At 40.5% G+C, this 26364-nt stretch overlaps 1 protein-coding gene across 6 annotated transcripts in view; it reads left to right on the top strand.

Moving 5' to 3' along the window:
• Positions 1-23105, top strand: part of LOC146673490 (protein NLRC3-like) — a 48808-nt gene extending 25703 nt beyond the window's left edge. For 5 of the 6 annotated variants that reach the window (XM_085401673.1, XM_085401675.1, XM_085401672.1 and 2 more), the window contains 9 exons: positions 1739-1807; positions 4662-4740; positions 4876-5104; positions 6046-7843; positions 10150-10323; positions 11408-11581; positions 12019-12192; positions 13969-14015; positions 14995-23105. In XM_085401673.1, coding sequence (XP_085257799.1) covers positions 1739-1807; positions 4662-4740; positions 4876-5104; positions 6046-7843; positions 10150-10323; positions 11408-11581; positions 12019-12192; positions 13969-14015; positions 14995-15581 — 3331 coding nt within the window. In that variant the 3' untranslated portion in view covers positions 15582-23105. Of the gene's footprint in view, positions 1-1738; positions 1808-4661; positions 4741-4875; positions 5105-6045; positions 8719-10149; positions 10324-11407; positions 11582-12018; positions 12193-13968; positions 14016-14994 lie in introns of those variants that run through there. The other variant, XM_085401676.1, reaches the window with a different exon arrangement.
• The last annotated feature ends 3259 nt before the right edge of the window (positions 23106-26364 follow it).

The raw sequence follows: 26364 nt of genomic DNA, 5'->3' as shown, positions 1-26364 counted from the left end.
TCTGGCGCGAAGTGGGCCAAAAACAAACAAGAGAGACGAACTCGCGGCAGAAAAGCCGATCAGCTGATCATTGATCAGTTTCACGATTGAAGTAGCAGCAGGAGAGGGAGGGGGAGAGAAGAGACAGTCGCTCCATATATCGGTTGTTACAGAAGTGAGGTGAGACGCCTGGCCACGTGGTGTGCTGACAACAATCTCTCTCTGAATGTGGAGAAGACGAAGGAGATTGTTGTGGACTTCAGGAGAATGCACACCCAACATGCTCCTCTGACCATTGACGGAGCGTCTGTGGAGAGAGTGAGCAGCACCAAGTTCTTGGGTGTGCACATCACAGAGGATCTCTCCTGGACGTACAACACCACAGCACTGGCCAAGAAATCACAGCAGCGTCTCTTCTTTCTCCGCAAACTAAGAAGAGCAGGAGCACCAGCCCCCATCATGCACACTTTCTACAGAGGCACCATCGAGAGCATCCTGTCGAGCTGTATCACTGTGTGGTTTGGAGCCTGCAATGCCTCCTGTCATAGAACCCTCCAACGCATAGTGAGAGCTGCAGAGAGGATCATTGGTGTCTCTCTCCCCTCCCTCCAGGACATTTACAGCACCCGTCTCACTAAAAAAGCCCTTTGCATAGCGGCTGATCCCACGCACCCAATGCAAAGCTTCTTCAAGCTGCTGCCGTCGGGGAGGAGACTGCGGAGTCTCCAGGCCAGGACCAGCAGGCTGAAGGACAGCTTCATCCATCAGGCTGTCAGGAAGCTTAACTCCCTCCCGATTCTGCCCCCTCTCCCCTCTCTCCTCCACGGTCTCACTGAACTCTGTCACACACACACACACACACACACACACACTCTCTGACTCACTCACTGGCCTGCACCAGTTACCAGTCACTTTGTGGAGCATTGGACTGCCATTACCTCATAAGACTTTGTGTTACACTATCTCATACCGTACATTACCAAATCTCCATTTGCACTATTTGCCTATTTGCACTACTCTGCCTGGTTTGCACTCAATGTCATTTACCCATTATATTGTATATTGTATAGCTTTCTTGTTATATGTAAAATTGTATTATATTTATTTAATTTTTTTACTTTAAAATATTTTACTTGCATTTTTAATCACTCTTATATTTAAATGTTCATTTTCTATTTTATCTAGGGATTGAGAGTAACGAAGTTTCTATTCTCTGTATGTCCTGTACATGTGGCAGAATTGACAATAAAGTTGACTTTGACTTTGACTTTGACTTGTTAAGCTTAACGTGGGAATGCTTTACAAACATTCAGAGATGACTTTAAACACTTGCTTTACTTCTCTTGGGGATAACTTTCTCGGAGATGAAATGCCGGATTGGTAGCAAGGCTCTAAATGCTCAACCAGACCGCCGACAAGTCTCGCACGCCACAGCTGCTTTATCACGTGACGCATACTGCTCCAGCGTGCTAAGGTTAGAGGCGAGTTACGGCGTGTCGCAAGTTTTGTGAGGTGCTTTCATGACATATAATGGATTGGATTACATTTTTTATTTCTCTCCGATATCCAATCCAGTAATTTAGGTCAGTATCGGACCGATACGTAATATTGGATCGGTCCATCTCTAGTGTATACAGTTATATATGTCATAATAAAATCCACAACATTATCACTTTTAACAAAGCTATAAGTATAAATGATTTTACAGAAAATTTGTAAAAGTTAAGTTGTTTTTTTTTCTTTTTTTTTCCCCCTTTAGGATTTCTTCTTCCAATCCAAAAGACATGAATATTAATCCTAAGAACAGACGACGTCCTGCCAGGAAGAGGTAATCTGTGTCTAAATGTTGTCTCACACTCATTTTTATGTGCATATAAGCTTTTTCTTTTATTCCCTAGTTCACTCTAATTTGTTCTCTCCAGTTCCCTGTTAATAAGCCAACTGTCGAGAACAGCCTTATTCTTCTCAGAATATTTCTGACCAGCATTTCAATGGGATGTTTTTATAGTGACAATTCAGTGTGAACTTTACCTTCTTTGGGAATAACTTGTTGGTGACACAGTTCTGTTCAGATTCAAAGAACTAATGTTGAACTTATGCCTGTATAAACTTCTTGATGTTTTTTTTTATTTTTTTTATTCAATTGTAATAATTCATATATTTTTTCCTTTATTTTTGAAGAAGGTTCTAGGAAAATTTGCTTAATTTGGAAATAATGGGATAATATTAAATGGTCTTTTTAATTTAACCACAATCCAGTTTTATTTTCATAGCACCGAATCTCAACAGCTGCCTGAAGGTGCTGAAATAAATGTTTTTAACCAGACTCAGGACTTGTACGCTCACAAATATTTGATTGTAAAAGAATTTGCTTAGAGTTGGACTTAAATCAGCACTGTGTATATTTTTAATTTATTCAGTGTGTGAGCTTTCACTGAATTTAATAGTCTGGCCCTGTGGGGAAAAATAATAATGCAGCCCATCCCTACACTGGAGCATGAAATGTAAACAGTCTGTAGTTGAAAAAAGATAATTTCCTCCTCTTAGAGTAATGCTTTGGAAAATTTGCAGCGTCCAGCTGTTTGGGGGAATTACAGACTGTAACCACAAATCTGAGTCTGTAGTAAGGCCGAGTGTTTTTCCAGTCTCCTCAGGCAGCCTGTAGTGGCAGATTGCTCTTTGCTGCCAGCCTTGGCTTGTTAAACGTGTGCTAATTTTGATAAGGAGCCATTGGTCCAATACCTAGCATTTTTCTCTGTCTGATCTCATTAAAGAGTACAAAGAAAGAATGTAATACTCTTACTAAGAAAAGTGCCCCCTGTGCAAATAGTTGAGATAGCTGGTTTGCACTATGTTAGCACTAGACACGCTCTTTCCTGGTGTGATAGACACCAGCCTTATATATCAGGGCTCTAGAATAGCTTTTTGACATGGACGCACTCAAATTTTTCAACCACATCGCTTAACACCGCAGTTTTGCATGTGCACTTTCTTTGGGGGGGAAGTCCATACAGACAATATTCATTTCTAAATTATTAACTAACAAACTTGTGCTTAAAGTGCTTTGTCAATATTGAGAAATTTGTTAAACTTAATCATCATCTTGGCCTCCTCTGATGACCTGTTTGCTGCTGTCTGTTGCTGAAAGGCAGTGGGGAGAGGGGACACTTAGGCAGTGCATTTATTGCAGCATATAATATGTTTTCTGGATACACTTTTTCATTCGATTCCGGTTCTCAAAGCCCTGATTCGATTAAATTTTGCCTCAGACAGTCATTTATCAGTACTGATACATGTGAGACTTCATCAGAATTGTGAACATCACAGCAGATGCCTTTGTGTGAAAGTAACTGAGAATAAAACACAGAAAACCATGAAGGAGATTTTCCTGGTCTGGCTTTTTATAGCAGATAACCTTAAAAATATTCTGCAATTTTGCATAATTTTAAGAAGTTTAAATTTCTTCAGTATTGAAAAGCAGAAATTAGGGTTTCTTGTCCGAGGTCATTTAAGTGAAAAAAGAAAAAGACAGCGCTGTAAACAACGGTAGACTGGTGGGTAATAAGCGAATGAACAATGCAGAAAAGAGATTTGAGATGGGAAACTGTTCCTGAAGTACACAGAGAGAGAGAGCTGTGCATGAAGTGTGATTTTTATCGTGGTGGAAACAAAAGAGCAAAAGTCAGAGGGAATTCATGACGACATTTATCAAATGTGAAGCGCAGTTTGCTGCTTCTTTATCTGCTGGCTTGGCGAATTTTGGTTGGAGAGAGACAAAACCTGCAGTTCAGAATCTAGTGCAAAAAAGACGTAAACACAGCGCGGACCGGACGCATCAGAATCACTAAGCTCCGAAAGCGTGTCCGTCTACGGGCCGTCGGGTGAGAAAGCCGAGAAAGACAAAGTTGATTCTGATGCGTCAGGTCCGTTCTGTGTTTACGTCTTTGTGTGGAATCCGTGTGCCTGCTCTCATCTGCTGTTTGGTTGTTGTTGAAATGGTTTTGTGAGCTTTAATCTGAGAATATGACGTTTCTGCCAAAACACAGTTATATTTAAAAGTCGATTCAAGATCCTACCAGTGGCTGGACAAAGCTGGACTGAAAGACAGTATATATATATATATATATATATATATATATATTGCTAGGTTTCACAGAAAACAGGAATGATCAACAATAGCATTTCAGCCTTCATATTGTGCCAGTTAGGTTAATGTACTTCATGATGACTGAGCTTAGCTGAGTTTTTTTGACGTAAAGGGCAGAAAGGAAAAAGAAAGTCAATTTCAAACCATTAACGTACCTTTTAACTATTAGACATAATTAAACATTAAAGTACTTTTTCTCACATTTGAGTTGGCTTCACATGTCATTTACATTTTATGTGCCTGTCTGTTTCTTCTTTCATTTTTGCTGTTAATTATAAATTACAACATCACTTAATCACATTAAAGTGTAGCAGCTGAAGTATTTTTATACCGACCATCCATTTTTTCCTGGGGTCTACTCCCAATTAGACATACCCTGCCATTTATTTCATGACAATGATGTTGAAATGTCACAAAACTTGAAATACACATTTTTGTTTTTATGACATTTAGAGTGGTTTGAAAATTGGTTTGGTTGCAAGCACTTGTTGAATCTTTGCTATGAGTTTAAACTGATTCTTTGATTCCATCACAGAGTGAACCAGGAGAGCTCAGAGGTTCCCACTGGTCAGTCTGCCCAGCAGCATCAAGCACAACTGAACTCAATATTTATGGTCTGTACATGTACAACAACTACTCTAACATTATTCTTTGTAGACCAGTAGATTGTCAGTGTGTCCAACATGGATCTGATGTTTGTCTCCATGATTTCAGTCTGATTGGCTCATTCATAAAGTATTCTGTTCCAGGTGCTGGAGGAAAAAATCATCTCTTTTGTGAAGGAGGAGCTGAGGAAGATCCAGAAGGTTCTGAGTCCAGATTACCCAGAATGCTTAGAGAGTCGGAGGGAGGAAGATGATGAGGTGTTGGGGGGCAAAGATGAAGAGCAAAGGAGCAGTAGAGAGGCATTTATAAAGATCACACTAAACTTCCTGAGGAGAATGAAACAAGAGAAGCTGGCTGACTGTCTGGAGAACAGTAAGATTTCTATAAAAGAAGAACTTTAAGAACAAAACAAAACATAAAACATTATGTAATGCCTTTAAAACCATGTCTACATATTCCATATCTTATTCAAAAGCATGATTTGAAAAAAAAAAATGTCCTCAATTTAATGCCAGTAACAAATTAGTTCTGTAGTGTGGCGAGTTTTGCTTTTTAAAACACACAGGAGCATGCGGTTCAAATTGTTTCAAAAGAATCTTTCAATAAAGGCAGGTAATAACACTAATACTTTTTTAAGCCGTGACTCTTAATCGTGCTGGTGTCAAGCTCCAGTCCTCGAAGGCCGGTGTCCTGAAATCTTTACATGTGTCCCTGCTGCAACACACCTGGAAAAAAAAGGTCATTAGTAACACTCTGTATAACTTGATTGCATGCTGAGGTGGCAATTCAGCCATTTGATTCATGTTACAGCAGCTCATTGTTGAATGAGCATGGTGCAATAAGAGTACTTTTAGAAGTACATTTTTCCAAACACTTACATTTATTTTAATTTACTTGAGTAGAATTAGGGGTTGCCACATGAGAATACAGTCAAATTTGATAGTCTAGTTAATGACCAACTAATTTTGTGCAGTTGTGTTGCAGCAAGGACACGTGCAAAAGTTTCAGGACACCGGCCCTCGAGGACTGGAGTTTAACACCCCTGCTTTAGAGCATGGACAAAGCCTAGCTGAATTGAAATGCAGTTGTGTAAAGATCTAGAGTGCATTTTCAGTTTCAGACAGAAAATAGTTAATATGTAAAGTGAAAATAAGGACCTGTACAAAGAGAATTTGCAAGAAGAAGACATAACTTGGGAATATCACCCATCTACCAGCAAAACAGACTTCAGGTTGATGTGCAATAAAATAAAAGAGTTGAGTATAAAAATGTCGGTGTGTGTGTGCCCACGCACATGTCTTTGTATCATTCAGAAACCGTTGCTGCAGCTTGTCAACGTAACCTTAAATCTGCACTCAAGAAGAAGTTCCAGTGTGTTTTTGAGGGGATCGCTAAAGCAGGAAATCCAACCCTTCTGAATCAGATCTATACAGAGCTCTACATCACAGAGGGAGTGAGTGCAGTGGTCAATGATGAACATGAGGTCAGACAGATTGAAAGAGCATCCAGGAAACCCGACAGACCAGAAATAACAATCAGACAAGAAGACATCTTTAAAGCCTCACCTGGAAGAGATGAACCAATCAGAACAGTGCTGACAAAGGGAGTTGCTGGCATTGGAAAAACAGTCTTAACACAGAAATACACCTTGGACTGGGCTGAAGACAAAGCCAACCAGAACATCCAGTTCATATTGCCATTCACTTTTAGAGAGCTGAATGTGCTGAAAGAGGAAACGTTCAGCATGGTGGAACTTGTTCATCACTTCTTTACTGAAACCAGAGAAGCAGGAATCTGCAGATTTGAAGACTTCCAGGTTCTGTTCATCTTTGATGGTCTGGATGAGTGTCGACTTCCTCTGGACTTCCACAAAACCAAGATCCTGACTGACCCTAGAAAGTCCACCTCAGTGGATGTGCTGCTGACAAACCTCATTAGGGGGAATCTGCTTCCTTCTGCTCACCTCTGGATAACCACACGACCTGCAGCAGCCAATCAGATTCCTCCTGCATGCGTTGACATGGTGACAGAGGTCAGAGGTTTCACTGACCCACAGAAGGAGGAGTACTTCAGGAAGAGATTCAGAGATGAGGAGCTGGCCAGCAGGATCATCTCCCACATCAAGGCATCACAAAGCCTCCACATTATGTGCCACATCCCAGTCTTCTGCTGGATCACTGCTACAGTTCTGGAAGATGGGCTGAAAACCAGAGAGGGAGGACAGCTGCCCAAGACCCTGACTGAGATGTACATCCACTTCCTGGTGGTTCAAGCTAAAGTGAAGAAGGTCAAGTATGATGGAGGAGCTGAGACAGATCCACACTGGAGTCCAGAGAGCAGGAAGATGATTGAGTCTCTGGGAAAATTGGCTTTTGATCAGCTGCAGAAAGGAAACCTGATCTTCTATGAATCAGACCTGACAGAGTGTGGCATCGATATCAGAGCAGCCTCAGTGTACTCAGGAATGTTCACACAGATCTTTAAAGAGGAGAGAGGACTGTATCAGGACAAGGTGTACTGCTTCATCCATCTGAGTGTTCAGGAGTTTCTGGCTGCTCTTCATGTCCATCTGACCTTCATCAACTCTGGCATCAATCTGCTGGAAGAAGAACAAACAACCTCCAAGAAGTCAAAAACAGGACAATCTACATTTAAACACTTCCACCAGAGTGCTGTGAACAATGCTTTACAGAGTCCAAATGGACACCTGGACTTGTTCCTCCGTTTCCTCCTGGGTCTTTGTCTTCGGACCAATCAGACCCTCCTACGAGGTCTGCTGACACAGAGAGAAAGTAGCTCACAAATTAAAAAGAATACAGTCCAGTACATCAAGGAGAAGCTCAGTGAGAACCTGAGTGCAGATAAGAGCATCAATCTGTTCCACTGTCTGAATGAACTGAATGATCGTTCTCTAGTGGAGGAGATCCAACAGTCCCTGAGATCAGGAAGTCTCTCCACTGATAAACTATCCCCTGCTCAGTGGTCAGCTATGGTCTTCATCTTACTGTCATCAGAAAAAGATCTGGATGTGTTTGACCTGAAGAAATACTCTGCTTCAGAGGAGGCTCTTCTGAGGCTGCTGCCAGTGGTCAAAGCCTCCAGCAAATCTCTGTGAGTACAAACGCAGATTCATGGTTGTATATAATATAATTTAAGTACTCTACACATTTCCAAATTAATCTTCAACCGGTCTTTTACTCAGCCTCCCTGGGAAAGTCTATGCCAGGGTGCTGGAAAGGAGAGTTCGTCCGCTAGTCGAACCTCGGATACAGGAGGAACAATGCGGTTTTCGTCCTGGTCGCGGAACACTGGACCAGCTCTTTATCCTCTCGAGGATACTTGAGGGTGCATGGGAGTTTGCCCAACCAGTCTACATGTGTTTTGTGGACTTGGAGAAGGCATTCGACCGTGTCCCTCGGGGTGTCCTGTGGGAGGTGTTGCGGGAATATGGGGTGTCTGGCCCATTGCTACGGGCCATTCGATCCCTATACAACCGTTGCAAGAGCTTGGTTCGCATTGCCGGCAATAAGTCGGACTCGTTCCTGGTGGGTGATGGGCTCCGCCAGGGCTGCCCTTTGTCTCCGGTTCTGTTCATAATTTTTATGGACAGGATTTCTAGGCGCAGCCAAGTGGCGGAGGGCTTTCGCTTTGGTGGCCTCAGAATCTCATCTCTGATTTTTGCAGATGATGTGGTTCTGTTGGCTTCATCGGGTGAGGGCCTCCAGCTCACACTGGAACGGTTCGCAGTCGAGTGTGAAGCAGCGGGAATGAGGATCAGCACCTCCAAATCTGAGGCCATGGTTCTCAGCCGGAAAAGGGTGGAGTGCCCACTCCGGGTCGGGGATGAGTTCCTGCCCCAAGTGGAGGAGTTCAAGTATCTCGGGGTCTTGTTCGCGAGTGATGGGAGAAGGGAGCCGGAGATCGACAGACGGATTGGGGCTGCAGCTGCAGTAATGCGGACGCTGCACCGGTCCGTCGTGGTGAAGAGGGAGCTGAGTGTAAAAGCGAAGCTCTCAATTTACCGGTCGATCTACGTCCCTACCCTCACCTATGGCCACGAGCTGTGTGTAGTGACCGAAAGAACGAGATTGCGGATACAAGCGGCAGAAATGAGCTTCCTCCGAAGGGTGGCTGGCCTCTCCCTTAGAGATAGGGTGAGAAGTTCGGCCATCCGGGAGGGGCTCAGAGTAGAGCAGCTGCTGCTCCACATCGAAAGGAGCCAGCTGAGGTGGTTCGGGCATCTGACAAGGATGCCCCCTGGGCGCCTCCTGGGTGAGGTGTTCCAGGCATGTCCCACCGGGAGGAGGCCCCGGGGCAGACCCAGGACACGCTGGAGAGATTATATCTCTCGGCTGGCCTGGGAACGCCTTGGTATTCCCCCGGATAAGCTGGAGGAGGTGGCTGGGGAGAGGGAGGTCTGGGCCTCTTTGCTTAGGCTGCTGCCCCCGCGACCCGGCCTCGGATAAAGCGGATGAAGATGGATGGATGGATGGATGGATGGACGGTCTTTTACTCGCTAACGAGGGAAGCTTGGTCAGAACCAGGCTGTGGAGCTAAACACTCCTCACCTGTTTCTAAACCCAAGTCCTTCAAAGAGCAGCCCTACTCATAGCCTTTTTATTTAAAAACTGTTACAATACACAAGACAAGCACCTCCCACCGTAAAACCCCCTTGGTTACAAAATACAAGGCACTATGTGTGTGCACGTGTATGCATGTGCAAGAACGTGTGTGTGTGTGTGTGCATGCATGCATGTGAGTGTGTGTGTGCATTTGTAAAGGATCATAAAAGCAGGAAACTTACAACACAAGAAACAGATCTTCCAGATACCTACAATAAAACCCACATCAGCCTCCCCCAGCATCAAATTGGCTGGAGAGGTGGCCCGAGACAAAGGAATGTCTTTGATCCTATAGTTTGAACTAAGACTTACAAATTTAAGAAACACAATGACAACATTTAACAATTTGACTTTAACAGGGGTGGGTGTAGGTCTTCTCAGTGTACATGCATATGTGTGTGTGTGCTCCGTGTTCAACCGAGTGAAAGTGTCCCTTCACTCGGTTGGGCAAAAGTCAACAATCTTCAGTCGACGCGGGTGGCCTTGAAAGAGGGGACAGAGAGTCACAATAAACAGTCTTGTTATCTAAGGGAGAATTGTTATTCCCATCAGCTTTTGCCTTGAGCATCCAACTGACGCCAGGGGGCCGCATGAGATGAAGATGGTATTTCCAAACATTTCTTTAGTATCCCTGTCCCCACAAAACAGAGTCTTGACAGGTGATATCATATATGATATATTCCACTCCTAATCACTCATCTGTGCCACAACTCCGTGGAAAATGATTCAGTGCTTGAGTTGTACATGCCTGTGTTCATTAAAAAAAACTATTTGTTTTTTTTTTCTTTTCTTCAGATTGAGTGGCTGCAACCTCTCAGAAAGAAGCTGTAAAGCTCTGTCCTCAGTTCTCAGCTCCCACTCGTCTAGTCTGAGAGAGCTGGATCTGAGTAACAACATCCTACAGGATTTGGGAGTGAAATATCTGTCATTTGGACTGCAGAGTCCAAACTGTACTCTGGAAACGCTCAGGTTAGAATAATTTACGCTGGTTCTAATACCTAAATGTAATATGTAACAAATTCATTTCTAAACAAAGTTTAATTCATAAGATTATATCACATTCAAATAAATGTGGCTCCATAATGTAGTGGTTAACACTATTATTTAGCAACAAAATATCACTGGTTTAATTCCAGGTGTATTAGTCAAGATAAAATGAAGGTAGCTATCAAGGGAATGAAGTGTGGAGAGATGGACAGGAGAGGGACATTTTGACCAGACTTTCTAATACAATCTTGGAGAGTCAGATAAGGCCTTATAAAATGAGAAGTGTTGCTAATTATCAAGAATAATTGTGATAAACTATACCATGAAGCCATGGCAAAGAGTTATTCAAGATAGGTTAAGAAGAGTGGTGAAGATTAATGAGTAGTATGAAGATTTCACTACAGATGCAGTGTTTGCTTTCAGTGTTAATGAAGAAGTAAAGAGAAGGTCAGAAAGAGATGTACTGTGTCTTTGAGGATTAAGTGAAAAATATGATAGGTTGGATAAACTCATTAGGAAGGAACTGTGGTAATACATCATAAGTTTGCAGTGAAGATGGACAGGTTTACACATAAATGGTAAATGGCCTGTATTTGTATAGCGCTTTACTAGTCCCTAGGGACCCCAAAGCGCTTTTACACATTCAGTCATTCACCCATACATTCACACACTGGTGATGGCAAGCTACATTGTAGCCACAGCGCTATACATATACAGGCCATTTACCATTATTCCTAGTCTCACCTGTCAGAATGTTTGTGATCCACTGACATATGGAGGCTAAAACAGTGTGCATGGTATCATCCATATGGTTTGGATACAAACAGACAAGAGGCCAAACTGGAGGTGGCAAAGCTAAAGATGTTAAGATTTTTTTTGGGGGGGGGGGGGAGCAACCAAAACTGATCAGTAAATCAGATAGACAGTTCATGTAGAGTGGATTAGCGAGTTAGAGAGGCAGGAATAAGATGATTTGGACATGTGCAGAGGAAGGATTATGAATGTTATTGATATATTTTTACTTTTTACTTTTTTTATTTATTTGTTTTGTTTCTTACCTTTTCAGTTTAAGGGGCTGCAACCTGTCAAAGAGAAGCTGTGAAACACTGTCTTCAGTTCTCGGCTCCAAGTCATGTAGCCTTGAAGAGCTGGACCTGAGTAACAATGATCTGCAAGATTCAGGCATGAAGTTTCTGTCTGTTGGACTGAAGAGTCCACACTGTACTCTGGAAACTCTCAGGTTAGGATAATGTTATGTAGTTTAATTGTTAAGATAAAAAAATGACTTTATGATTGAAGTTTCAGATATGAATTAGTGAGATTAATTAGTGAGGGAAGTTTTCAGGTGGACCGGAGAGTTCACACTGCAAACTGAAAATTTTCAGATCCGAATAAATTTATTTGATGTCACTGATGTGTTATTCTCATCAACATTTTATCAATAGATAGACAAAATGATAAATATAACAAGGATTATGCACTTGAATCAGGTACGGGGTTGGGGGGTGAGGGGTGGAGAAAAAAGAATTCAGTCGACTACAATTTCTTTTGTACACACTATATTTTAAACAAATACTTTAAACCAAAAGGAACCATAAAAAAACACCCTCCGTCAGTGTTATGTGTGATTCTTCTTAGTACGTCATGATCTAAAAAAGACCTTTTATCTTTCAACAGTCTCTCAGGTTGTCTGATCACAGAAGAAGGTTTCACTTCTCTCCTGTCATCTGTAAACTCTAATCGCTCCTGTCTGAGAGATCTTGACCTGACGTACAATCATCCAAGCGAAACATTGTTGAAGCAGCTTTTTTTTAGACCGGAGGATATGCACTGTGCACTTGACACGCTCAGGTATGGAGAAACCTACTGCAACAATAAACGGTGTCTAAGGAGTGAGAACAGAAAGATTTTCTCTGTCATAATGTTAGCATGCCTCATATGAACCTTTGCACACAAAACTGATTCCAAACAAGCTCTTCCTACACCTGATCTATTTTTAATCATACCAAGCCAAGACCACAAAATGGTTTACACTATTAGAATAGAATAGAATAGAATAGAATAGAATAATCCTTTAATTGTCCCGCAAGGGGAAATTTGGGTGTAACAGCAGCAAGAAAACACATATACAAACAAACAGTACACAAGACACAAAACAGAAACTTACACAATTTTTACATATTTACATGAAGGACAATGGTTACCAAAAACTGAGTACCATACTGTTGTTAAATTAAATACAATAAAATACAGATAAGAGGCAACCCTGGTTATAGTGTGAATCGGTTGATAAAATAGTGCAAGATACAGCATAGATGTAAGCATCTATGTTTGTTGGGAGCAGTTCTGATTGTACAGTCTGGCAGCTGCAGGGAGGAAGGACCTGCGGAAACGCTCCTTCATGCATCTAGGATGCAGCAGTCTGTCACTGAAGGAGCTCTGCAGTTCAGCAACATTTACATGCATGGGGGTGGGCGACTCTGTCCATCAGAGATGTTATTTTGGCCTTCTGTCTCCCACCACCCACACTGCACAGGGTGCATCCCAGAACAGAGCTGGCCTTCCTAATGAGTTTATCCAACCTCTTCCTCTCAGCTGCTGATAAACTGCTGCTCCAACATACAACACTGTAAAACATGACAGATGCCACCACAGAGTCATAGAAGGTCTTTAAAAGCGCTCCCTGTACTCCAAATGACCTCAGCCGCCTCAGCAGGTAGAGGCTGGTCTGACCCTTCCTGTAATGAGCATCAGTGTTGTGGCTCCAGTCCAGTTTATTATTCAGGTGAACACCCAGGTACCTATAAGAGTCCACTATCTCAATGTCCACTCCCTGGATGTTCACCGGTGTCATTGTGGTATCTTGATGCATGCTCAATCATCCAGGTAAGGAAATCCCAAAATTATGGGAAAAACGTTTCGTCATGAAACATTTCTACCACTGTGGTAGTTTAGAATATTTCTAATGAATAAACACTAAAAACCACACCAATAATCACGCAAATGCAATGGTATCAGACTGTGCATCTCTAATCGAAAACTATCCTGTAGGTGATGCAGATATTTTAGCAGACATTGGATAATGCATCAAATGTAGTACACTAAAATATTTTTTCTTGGATGATATTGTAAAGTCACTTGTGCTCATCCTATCTGCAAATCTGGTACTGGGTATAATATTTAAGCTCTCTTTCAACCTGAATAGTCTGAAAGCTGTCAAACCAGCTTTTCCACTGCATTAACCATGTATGTTGTTATTGTTGCCTTCTCTGTTTTATGAGAAAATGTCTTTTTGGTAATCGTGCTGTCTTTCAATGTTTCATCCATGCATATGGAAGGGCAGAGTGTCAAAAGAGCATATGACACCTGTGATAGAGCTGGGGCTGGTTTTTGTTTTAATTAATAAGTACAGTGATGAAATGTGTATATCTAGCAAGAAATGACTTTACTATCAGATCAAATTGCAAAAAACAAAACTTGAATTTTTCTGTTAAGAAAGTGTAACTATTACATTTGGAACTCTAAGTACATATGTACAGATTATCTGTAATGTCCGCACATGTGTGTAATGTCCATGTGTGCATGCTGAAAGACACTGTGCTGGTCTGACCCCCCTCTTCCTTTCAGTGTGGAGCCTGCTGGAGTCCAATGGTTAAGACCAGGTCTGAGGAAGTGTAAGTGTGTTTTTAATGTGATTCATGAATAAACAAAGCAGCACACATTCAGCCATCTTCAAACTGTCACATCACTCATTCACATCTTAGGCTGCGTTCACACTGCAGATCTTAATGCTCAATTCCGATTTTTTGATCAAATCCGATTTTTTTGTCTGCTTGTTCACACTACAAATAAAATGCGACAGCAAACGCGCTCTAGTGTGAACGCTCAAAGCGGCCCGCATGCGCAAAAGAAGACGTCACACACAACGCACTCTGTTTAGACCCAGAGCAAAGAGTATTGTTTGACTGATGGCCGTTAATATAAATTTCAATTTCAATTTTATTTCTATAGCACATTTAAAAGTCACAGGTACAACAAAGACTTCAGACTTCACGTTTCCCAATTTTTGCCTTACGTTATTTTGTTATTTACATAATAATGTAGATAACCTAATAATGATCCTTATTGCTGTTTTAGAGAGGAGCGGTGCTTCAAAGGATAGCTGCAGATTTCTGTCAGAATCTGCAGATTATACAGTACAAATAAAATGTTCACGTTTCTCCAACATTGTCTTCCAAACAGTTTCACTGACAAATACATGGGATGGCCAGGAAGCGTTCGCGATGTCTTCTCGGGCGCTTCTCCGGCGCTGATAATTGGCTTCTGTTTTGTGTCAGTGACGTAAAAGATGGATTTAATGCGACCTGACCTTTCAAACAGCAGTCGCTTTCTAAAACATCGGATATGTATCGGATTCAGTACCACATACGAAAGTGACCCAGATCGGATTTGAAAATATGGGATTTGCGGCGTTCACACTGTCATACCATGATTGGGTATGGGTCGCATAGGGTCAAAAAAATCGGATTTGACGCGCTTTCGCCTGCAGTGTGAACGTAGCCTTAGATATCAGGTGTCATCATCAAAATGTGAATCAATGAACAGATGATGGAACAATAACTGCAGCTGGATTGTGTTTGTTCTCTCCATCAGATTCCTGTCAACTTACATTTGATGTAAACACAGCACACAGGAAGCTCAAACTGTCTGACAACAACAAGAAGGTGACATGTGTGAAGGAGGATCAGTCATATCCTGATCATCCAGACAGATTTGACTTCTGGAAGCAGCTGCTGTGTAGAAAAGGTCTGACTGGTCGCTGTTACTGGGAGGTTGAATGGCGAGGAAAGGTTGAGATATCAGTGAGTTCCAGACAAATCAAAAGGAAAGGCGAGAGTGCAGACTGCAGGTTTGGATGGAATGATCAGTCCTGGAGTCTGATCTGCTCTGATGGATGTTACGCTGTCTCACACAATAACATAAAAACATCCATCTCCTCCTCTGTCTCTAACACAGTAGCAGTGTATGTGGACTGTCCTGCTGGCACTGTGTCCTTCTACAGAGTCTCCTCTGACACTCTGATCCACCTCCACACCTTCAACAACATATTCACTCAAACTCTTTATCCTGGTTTTGGAGTCTGGGCTGATTGGTGTGATTCCTCTGTGTATCTTTGCAAAGAAACTCCTTTTGGAGAAACATTCACTGTTGATGAAATGGTTCTCTCTGTGCAGGATTGAACACAGCAACATTGAATATTAAGACCATGATCCATATCTCTTTTTATCACAATATACAGGGAGTGCAGTTAATGTTTGATTAAAGTATTTTAATATGATTTTTTTCAATAGAATAGAATAGCTCACAAAGAGCTCGCGCATTTTTTGCGATCCGGAGCTGTAGGAGAAACACAAGTTAACTCAGAGACACAGACTGATGCGACAAAACCAGTAAGTAGGTGTACAGCGCACACTGTAGTGTGTAGCACCCAGGAGTATTAGCTTATTACGTACACGTTGGTAAGCTGTGTTGTTGCAACTGACGAACTGAAACAAACGAGCGTGCTGTGTGTGCAACAGCGCGACAAACATTACCTGTCCTTTTATTAACTGCACGTGTAGTGCTGGTCACAGCTGCTGGCTACCTGTGTAAGGCTGTCATGGGTCTGTAGCTCTGTCACCGTTTTAGGGAACATATTTAGTTTTAAAGTAAGTTTCCGGGCTTTTCCTGCCTTTCTGGAGGGATTATATTTCACTAAAAACGATCTAATATGCATGTCCACATAATAATTATTATAATTATAATATATTAAAAAACACACGTTGTATTTTAAAGAACATACATTAAGAAGCAGATTATATTAGATTTATATTTTAAATAAGACAAAATTTGGATTTTCCAGCAGTAAAATGATTGTATCTGTTAGAGTTTGTATTGTTGATTGTCATTTATGCTTAGAAATATTTAACCATGTATGCTTAGAGGTGTATAATTAACTGTGTAGTGATAGTCTGCAAACTTTGTGTGCATTAGAGAGCACTCTGGGAGCACGAGAGAGGCCGTACCTTGTCTTATTGTTTTATGGTAGGATTAACGTAGCTACGTCTGTTCTAGTCTAAGTGCTTTAACTGCAGGACTTCCTCACCGTGTTATCTAGGGTGAGGCTACCCTCTTCCTGACCAAGGATGTTGCTTGTGTGCTTTTATGGCATATGACCCTTTGATCAGCAGTCCACACACACACACACACACGCGGTACTCTTTGTGTGTATGTAGACGTCATATGTTAATGAACCTATGCATATTCATGTGCATAGGTGCATAATTTGCCCTGGTTAAACAAAGAGTGCAAGAATTTAATGAAAACAAGAGATCAATTACTAAAGCAGTTCCTGAAAACAGGTCTAACTCTGGATAGACAGAGATTTACTTCAATGCGGAATAAAGTAACAAGAAGTTTGAGACAGGCCAAAGCAAAAAATTTTATAAATATAATTGAAAGAGCCAAAGGTAATGGTAAAATTATCTGGCAACACTTAAATAAATTACTTGGCCGTCATTCAAACAAAAGTAAAAACACAATTGAACTTTATGTAAATAACTCTATTGTTAGAGAGCCTCTATCTATTGCCAGTAACTTAAACACTTTCTTTATTTCATCTGTTAAGGAGATCAGTCAGAGCTTTGACTCAGTCGTATGCTCTGATAATGTGAATGATGCTGGTCAAAATTTGTTCACCATCACTCATATTTCAGACACTGAAGTTGCTAAACTAATTACAGGTTTAAAACAATCAAAAGCACTTGATGTATATGGTATTAACACAAACTTCCTAAAGGAACATATGGATTTGCTTGTACGTCCAACAACTCATGTTTTGAATATGTCTTTCAAACACTCCATTGTTCCAACAGATTGGAAAATTGCTGTAGTTACACCAATTTTCAAAGCAGGTGTGAAGACTGACATGGCTAATTATCGCCCCATAAGCATACTTCCGGTCGTATCTAAAATAGCTGAGAAGTGGGTGGTTAAACTCCTCACTGCTCACCTAGAAAACACCCAACCCTCATTACATCCATTGCAGTTTGGCTTTCGGGCACATCACTCCACAGATACTGCCCTGTGTATGTTAGTGGAGAACTTGAAGAGCTTGCTGGACAAGAGTCCCTGTGTTGGAGCTGTATTTTTAGATCTGAGGAAGGCTTTTGACTCTGTAAACCATCAGATATTGTTGTCCAGATTGACTCGGTTTAATATCTCCAGTCAGGCTCTTCAGTGGTTTGCCTCATATCTCTCACACAGGAAACAGTGTGTGGTGTTGGATGGGGTTAAATCTCCATATTTAGACTGTGATACAGGGGTTCCTCAAGGATCTGTTCTTGGGCCCTTATTGTTCTCTCTTTTTATCAATAACTTACCCGAAGTCTGTCCAAATATATTTACTCAAATGTATGCAGATGATGCAGTTATATATACGCAAGCAAATAGTGTCCAGCAGGTGGCAAAAGATCTTACAGCTGCTTTAGCATTAATGCATAGCTGGCTGGAGGACTCATGCCTAATGTTGAACACCTCAAAAACTGTCTGTATGTATTTTTCAAAACGCCCCTTAAACTTGAAGCAGTCAAACATATTCCTGGATGGAGTAGAGCTTGAATTAGCTCCAGAATTTAAATATCTTGGGGTCATTCTAGACCCAACATTATCCTTCAAGAGTCACATAAATAAAGTGTCCCAGGTACTTAAATTTAATAATCGAAATTTTAATCATATACGTAATAATTTAAATATGAATGTTGCAAAAACTTATTTTTACTCAATGATCATCTCTCATATGGACTATTGTTTGACGTCCTGGTCACTTGCTTGTCCAACAACACTTATAACTATTGAAAACATTTATAAAAGAAGTTTAAAACTACTTGACAAAAAACCGACTTCCCACTACCACTGTCATGTGTTAAAAAAACATAAATTACTGAACTTCAATAATTTAGTGAAATTTAAAAGAGTGTGTTTAATATATAAAGTCTTACACTCCCTTGCTCCACCACCACTAAAGCAGTTCATTAGGCATAAAGAAAGCTCAGACAGGACCACTCGAGCTACAATCCGAGGAGACTTGTTTATACCCCACAGACGGACAGCATTTGGGCAGAACGTCCTCTCTGTCAAGGGAGGCCATCTGTGGAACAGTCTTCCTCAACCCATAAGAGAATGCTCGACATTCAACTTGTTTAAGGCAAAGGTTAAAAACTGGTTATGGACAAATCAAGTGTGTGATCATGTATGAGTTGTATAGTTTTAATGTTTTATTTGGGAACAGAATGGTGTGTATGTGTAAGTTTGGTGATGGAGTTTTTATTATGAATGAACGATGAATTTTTATGAATTATTATGTCTATTTTTATGCTTAAGGACAACAGATGGAAATTAGCCCTTGGCTATAATCTGGTATGTTTACATTCATGTAATTTTTTCTTTACATTTATGTTCATTAACATGCACTGTCCTAAATAAATAAATAAATAAATGTAACCTCAATAAAAGAACAGTGGTGTGGGAGAACGGAGAGAGCAATTGGGGTCAGGCGAAGGAACGGCGCCTGTCCGGTTTTCTCCCGTGCACGAGAAACATGAAGAACGTTGCCTACTTGTGTCTTGCTTTGCAGTGTAATTATATTGTCGTCAACGTTCCAGCGGATAGGTTCAAGCTACAAACCTATCATTATCTCTACAGTTTAAAAATGTAATAAGCTTTGGCCCTGCACAGAGTGGATAGTGAAACAAATGGAATCATCATAAATACATTATTTCATATTTATTACTCCTCTTTGCTTTATTATTGTAGCTCTAGTAATAAATAATAATGTAAGGATTCTGGATCAGCACCATGATGCCCATAGTATATACAGTATTCTGAAGAAGGTCTAAAATGTCACTGTGTGTGCGTGCATGTGTGTGTTTTATGTATATGGATTATTTTAAATTATTACTCATGATATAACATTGTCCAGACATGGCTGGTAAGGACATGAGGAGGAAACAGTAGGAGCTGTGTGAGGCTACTAAAGGCAGTGCTATAACATTTTTCTGTCATCATTTTATTATAGATTAAGTGCAAGAGTTGTTAGGTGTGGATAATTAGATTATAGTTTATTGCAATAACAAGTTGTGCCTTGTTCTCACATAGACAGCAAGTGGAGAGTGATATGAAATGATGGGATGGAAGGAAGAAGAGAAGCAAAGAGTGATTCACAGGCAGAGCCTAAATTATTTCTCACAGTTTTTTGTGTCCTTATGGTTGCAAGTGCTGTCACCAATCTTTGCATTTTGTTATTATCTCATGACACTTGTTTAATCAGCTACCATCTCTCCTATGGACTTTTTATTGTTTACAGTCTCAGACCAACACAGCCCTGCCCTTCCCATATTAGATTCTTGATGAATGTGTGTTGTTGTTATTCAGCCTGGTTCAATGTGCCGCTTTAAACCTCTCTGCACGGCCCTGCTCCACACACTCAGCTTACCAGTGACTGTCAGGTTAACCATGTTACTGATGGGACCCTCTCTGGACTCACACCAGTAAACTCCACTGTCGAGTGGGATGATGTGACTGATAGGGCAGGAAGAACCAGATGAGCTCCCCCAGTCAGCTCCACACTCAGCTCTGATTTCTTTGCTTGTGTTTCTCCTCAGAGTCCATCCAGCAGAGCTGTCGTCCTCCTCACAGCTCAGAGACACAAAGTCTCCTTTAAAGACCTGAGAGCTGCTGGGACTCACAGTCAGACGAGCTGTGAGGAGGATATATTATGTAAATGTAATTATTATTTTAGTAATAACTTTATTTGTGTCAAAGTTTCATAAAAAAATCTTAAAGAGACATACAAAACCCAGCACACAGTATATTCAAACACAAGTTCTTTAATTCATTAATTCTTTCACAAGCAATTTTGTGAATCACAGCCAAACATTAGGGGTGAATCTTCAAGGAAATCCAAACCAAACTAAAACATTTCCAGCAGTTCTTTAAAAGATAAATGTTCAGTCTGCTCGGGATTTAAACTAAGGTTGTGATGCAGTTAGAAGGCTTTGATGAGATCAGATAGACTGCTAGAATAATGTCTCTGCAGGAGCCTGATCATCTTCAGCTTTGTTTATGATTAAAATCAAGAGACGCAAGAATTTGGTGATAAGTAATTACTGACGTGTCATATTAGCCTAACAGCAACATTTAAAATGAATAAAAATATAAACATCTCTGAGAAATACACAGGACATAATTCACTAATACGGCATAAAACTCAGTCAGTTTTATTTAAGTGAAGCTCTTACTGTGAGGTTACTGACCTGGGTTTGTTGTGTGCAACAGAGATCAGAACTAAAGAGAAATCTTCAGGTTAGTTTAAATTTATGTAAAACAATAAATAAAACTCTGCCGTCCACAGATATGATCAGTTTGGTTTAAATAATGCTTTCTACTTCTACTCCGTTATTTTTGGATGCAAATAATCCCTTAATATTCTGCACCATTGATTTTAAACTTTCTGCAGGCTATGATTACCACGTTACTGTGAATCATTTTCTGTGTGGACACAGCAAAGGTAGCAGCCAGGTGATCAAATGCACTTGACAGACAAACTGATATTTTGGCAGTTTGTTGGTCATTCAGCATTCAGGTGTGTTTTAACACAGTGCCACAATCTTTCCAGGAGTGAATGTCCCAGCAAATTTACATCAAGGTCAGACTCTGCAGCGCTCAGAGAAACTGTAAGAGCTACATGTCAGACTCCACAGGCCTCAGTTAGCATGTTAGATAATAAAGAGCATGACAGTGCAAGAACCAAAGAGATGAGAGATGATTGGCTATAATGCTCACAAACCTCAATGAAGTGAAAAGACACTGTGAAGAAGAGTTGGCCGATATTCCCCCATAATGATGTTAGAGACTGATGACGTCATACAGAAAAACTAAAGAGGGCTTCAGTAGCTAATGAATGATGGGGTGTACTTAGTTTTTCACATAACATTAAAGTGACACATTAACACATCATTAAGTGTGACTCATTAACGTAATGGATGTGGTTCTGAATATTGCATTTTAACTATTGTAAGTATGCTTTCACTCTATAACTGTTCCTAAAGAGTCTTATTTTCACCACTCTCATGCAACAAAGTTTCATGCCACACATCTGTATGAAGACTGCACATTAACCTATAAATCAAGTATCTACACTGACTTTACTTATTATGAATTTTTCAGATTTCCTCTTTAACCTTCTTCCTTCTACTTGGCCTCCTCTGTGTCGCCTCATCTATATAAAACTCCTTTGTTTCTACACAAAAATGTATGTTTGTGATGGAGACACATCAGAGAGCTTTTTTACAGCTACATAATCATTGCGATGTACTTACAGAGCAGCGTTAGCAGAGGTGTTTTCTCCATCGAGCCTCTTGGTGAAATCAGACCAGCAGTTTACAGTCACTCAAAGTCAAACCCTCCTCCTCTTCCTCTGTCACAGGATGACATGTTGCGTTTTGAAAAAGAAGGGCTTTCTGTTCGATGGCAACAAAGCAGATAAATAAAGTTTTAATATGGTCAAACTAAATGATAAATTAAACTGGAAACTAAATTGGAACAAAATCAGTTGATCCTACATGGAAGAAAAGGTCCCTCCTCATCAGACTAACTCTGAAGACTTTTGAGATCTGAGGCAAAACTCGAAGCAACTATTTTGATTAGAGAATATCTTAAAAGTGAAAAACAAAAGAAACCAAATGGCTGAGTTATCTTAAACACTGGGAGGAAAAAGCAGCTTCTTCCTGTGGCTGTGGTTTTGCTGAGCAACTGAAAGGAAGTGAGCTACAGGAGGCATTATTACTGCTCGCCCGACACCTTCTCTCTGCTTTAGCGAGAGTCTTGTCATCAGAAAGTGAAAGTATCCAGATCTCCAGGTTTTCGAAAGTTATATAATTCTTTTTTCTTTCAGTATTGTCTGTTTTTCTCTCATTTTCAATCCAGGCCTTTGCCTGATCATTTTCAGAGAAATGTTTTCTTTTCTGTTTTGTTTAACATTAAAAAGTCGGATAACGTAATGATTATTAATAATAATAATAATAATAAAATTCAGTTTCAGTTTCGACAGCAGTTAGTTGATGGCGTCCTCACAACATTAAATATGCAATATACATCTTCATGGCCCTTACAAAGGGGCTCATTCCATATATTTTTTGCATTAGATGGTGCATTTCCATTCATGACTGGATGCTTTGGTAAACATGGAGGTTTTACAGCTGCTTATAAACAGGTCCCATTAATTGTCTTTATCCTCCCTCTAACCACTACACACCAACTGAAGGGGTAGTCAAGCTGATATTCTTTACATTCTTTACAAATCCTACCATGTGAATTCATGGATTTTTATTTCACATTCTGTCTCTCACAGTTGAAGTGTACCTCTGGTGCAAATTACTGACCTCTGTCATCATTTTAGGTGGGGGAACTTGCACAATCGGTGGCTGACTAAATACTTTTTTGCCCCACTGTATAGAGAGGAGGAGAGATGCAGTGAAAGGAGAGATTAGATCTAAACAGGACAATCAAACTACAAGTCAGTCATTGCCAACATGTTTTGTTATGAAACATCATGAACTCTCAAGGGTTTCTAAGAAATGGTTGAACTGCATTCCAGTCACATGAACAAATGCAGCAGATTCCCCCATGAATAGAAATCTGCCTTCACGACACACGTGTGTGTTACATTACAACTTGGTATTATTCCTTCAGATACACACATACATTGTGTACATTGTGTGGTTCAGATGGATTACATTATTAAATCATCATTAAATCTTCATTATAAGTAATTAATTTATCTTCAGTTACAATCACAAATATTTTCCCAACTGAAAGCACCCCCTGCACACACACACACATGAACTTTGTTCTTATAAAACAAAACTTAATGTTTTACTTTCTATTTCTTGCATTTTTCTTTTTTCAAAAATTCATTTGAACTTATAATAACCAATAAAAACTTCTGAATCCCAAACAGCTTAATTTATAATTGTTTACAGAGACTAAATTAAACAGGAAACACGGAGAAAGTGTACACAAGTAACAAGAGAGCAGAAACTATGCATCCATATTTGAAAGTCAAGTGAGGTAGAAGAACAGGCCCTTTACTCAGATCTGAGGTACTGATTTGACAAGTAATTTATTTATAGTGTTTAAATGTAAATTAACCCTTGTCCACTCCTCAAATTTACACATAGATGTGATCACAAAAACAACAAGACAGCAGCTCGTCTTTCTGCAGCAGCTGAGGTGGTTTGGTATACTCACTTCTATTGATGTTATTCTGTGTGTCTGTATCACAACCTGCCAAGACCACAAAGCTCTATGGAGGAGGATCAGATCACAACGTATCACCTGTCTGAACTGCCAGTCATTCGGGACAGCAGTGGAGGCATGGCGGGGGTATGGACTGATTTTACCCATGTGTGGCTGATGCCATCACACCCATCCTCATGCACTCATATGCAGTTACACTTGCCCAACATGGAGACAAACAGAAATAAACACTGTACACACACTAACACTCCCAAAACATACTCTATACCCCCAGGCCAGGAACCATCACCCCCAGAGGGGCAATCTGCCCCAGACCCAGGAGATGGTGCCCTTTGCCCTGCGATGGAGACAAGCAGGTTTCCCCCAGTCCCGCAGTAGCAGAGAGGCCCAGCATCCCAGACCTCGACCAGACGGCCAACTCCTTCTCCCGGCCCCCCACCCCCAATGGCGAGCAGAGAACCTATACCCTATACCTCCCTCCGCCCGCTCATATGTGGTGTTGCTGCGTGCTGTTCGGATGGGGCATGGTGCTTTCTGCCAGAGTGCAGCGGGTTCAGCACAGTCCCTCCTGAGAACCCTTAATGTCCACCCAGGGGGCCGGCTGCTTGAGCAGAAACCATTGCTGTGGCCTGGCACTGACACTAACATGTCCACACGTTGCTAACTTTTGTGTTCTTTAGTTTTCACAGTGTCTGAAGAGTGACACAGAGAGAGTGAATACAAGTACGAGTATGATGTGTAGCCATTGTTTTGTTAGTATAGCCTGTATAATGACATCAGCACAGAAAAACAAAAAGAGAAAGAGGAGCATTGTGTAGAGTCACTTTACAGCTGTGAGTGAAAAGTAAAAGTCTCAGTAATTTTGTGGTTATTTGAATGTCGTTCTTGCTTGTGTTCAGTGTTGTATATGGATTCCTGTTTGTGTACAATAACACAATAACGATGTGTTGCAGGTTTCTCTGTGTTTTTATGCCTAATATCTTTACTTACTAGTCGTTCCATTTATCTTTATGACTGTGTGTCACTGTACACACTCTGTCCTCTACATTATAATCAATTGTCCTTGTAGACTGAGATAAGAGCAGTGGCACATGTAGTAGAGTAGAAAGTGAGGATAAAGGATGTGCTGCCACCTCCTGGCTGCAGTTGAAAGGTGGACATTTTATTCTCTTATTCTCATAAATTAATCATCATTAATTATGTTCTACAGAAAAAAAAACATGTTTAGAATAAAAAAAGAAAGTGTTGTCTATAAATTTCTTCACTTAAACTTTAATTTGAGTTCTCCTAACTTTCTTTTTATCATAAAGGTTAGTTTTCTTATGTGCATCCTCTTGAACTTTGACAGTAAATTATCAGCAGCTGTTTTTACCCTCTGATGTCTCCAGTCCTAAACCTGTGATGTCGTTCTTGTTTTTTAAATACAATTCTCTTAAAAACTGTGCAACATTTGACAATGTTTCTCCAAGATATATAACCAAAAATAAAAAATTACATATGCATTATCTTTTACTGCATATAGAGATGATGGCAAGCACAAGTGAAGTGAGGCACTGTTCCTGTTGTTCAGTAAACAGTCAGCAGCTGCATTATATGGAGTTCACCTTGATTCTCTTCATAACACGTTAAGTCTTCTTAAAGAGGAAATTCTTTGTTTGCTGTAACAGAACCACAAATGTTTCACTCCATATTTAATTTCTTCCATTTTATTGTCTTTCCTGTCTTATCTGTGTTTCCACATTCCACTGAAAGTGGCTAACCTCTGACTGAAAGTGAGGGAGTCATTCAACACTTTTCCTCCGGATAAAAACCAGGCACGGATAAAAGTTTGGCAGTCAGCACTTTGAATGGAAATCTGTGCCAACCACAAATTTATCCAGATGATACATGGACACAGCAACAGGGTCAAAGTGGTTCAGCTCAAACTGAAGAGCAGAAAAACAACAAAGTCTGAAGTAGAAATGTTGAAGTTCAACCCGCCCCTAACAGCACACTCAATGAGCACCAGCTGATCATGTTTTAGCTAGCATGAACTTTATTTTAAATTATTTAAATCTAACATCAGTTATAAGGTTCATACAGACAACTCACTGTCTGTTATACTGACATGTTTTCAATTAAATCTGTAGCTCAAAATTACAGTAGAATCCGCAACTTTACAGCTCCACACATCATCCAAAACTCCCCAGAAATGTTTTGTTCTGTGATCATATAAACACATCAAAGTTGCCCCACGTGAAAATACAGATTGCTGCCATTTTTAATCAGTAGGAGGAAAACTGTGTGAGAGAGTATGGAAGTACTCATGTTACTGTTTAATATGCATAAACACTGTTACACTAAGTATTTCTACATCATTACTTCCAATGTCTTGCATTTATTGAAGTGAGAAATCATCAGAAATTATGTCAAGTAAACTCAAAATATCTGTACTCCTTTGTCACTTTAAGGGAAAATATCTTAAAACAAGAGCAACTGAGCAAGAATTTTATTAAAGGACCAAGACAAAGCATTTACACCACACACGATCACATGAAACTGCAAAAGGAGAAAGAAATACTAATTTAAATGTGTACTAATGTCCCTCCATCCTCTGCTTTTCCAGTTCAGGGTTTATCACAGCTGCCATAAGGCGAGAGGCACGGTGCTACACAGAGGGACTGACAA

Source organism: Rhamphochromis longiceps, linkage group LG3 (assembly GCF_057381845.1).
Source record: "Rhamphochromis longiceps isolate RC_006_pf linkage group LG3, R_longiceps_female_GT1.1, whole genome shotgun sequence".
Lineage (NCBI taxonomy): Eukaryota > Metazoa > Chordata > Actinopteri > Cichliformes > Cichlidae > Rhamphochromis > Rhamphochromis longiceps.
This window is presented reverse-complemented; position numbering and strand designations above follow the sequence as displayed.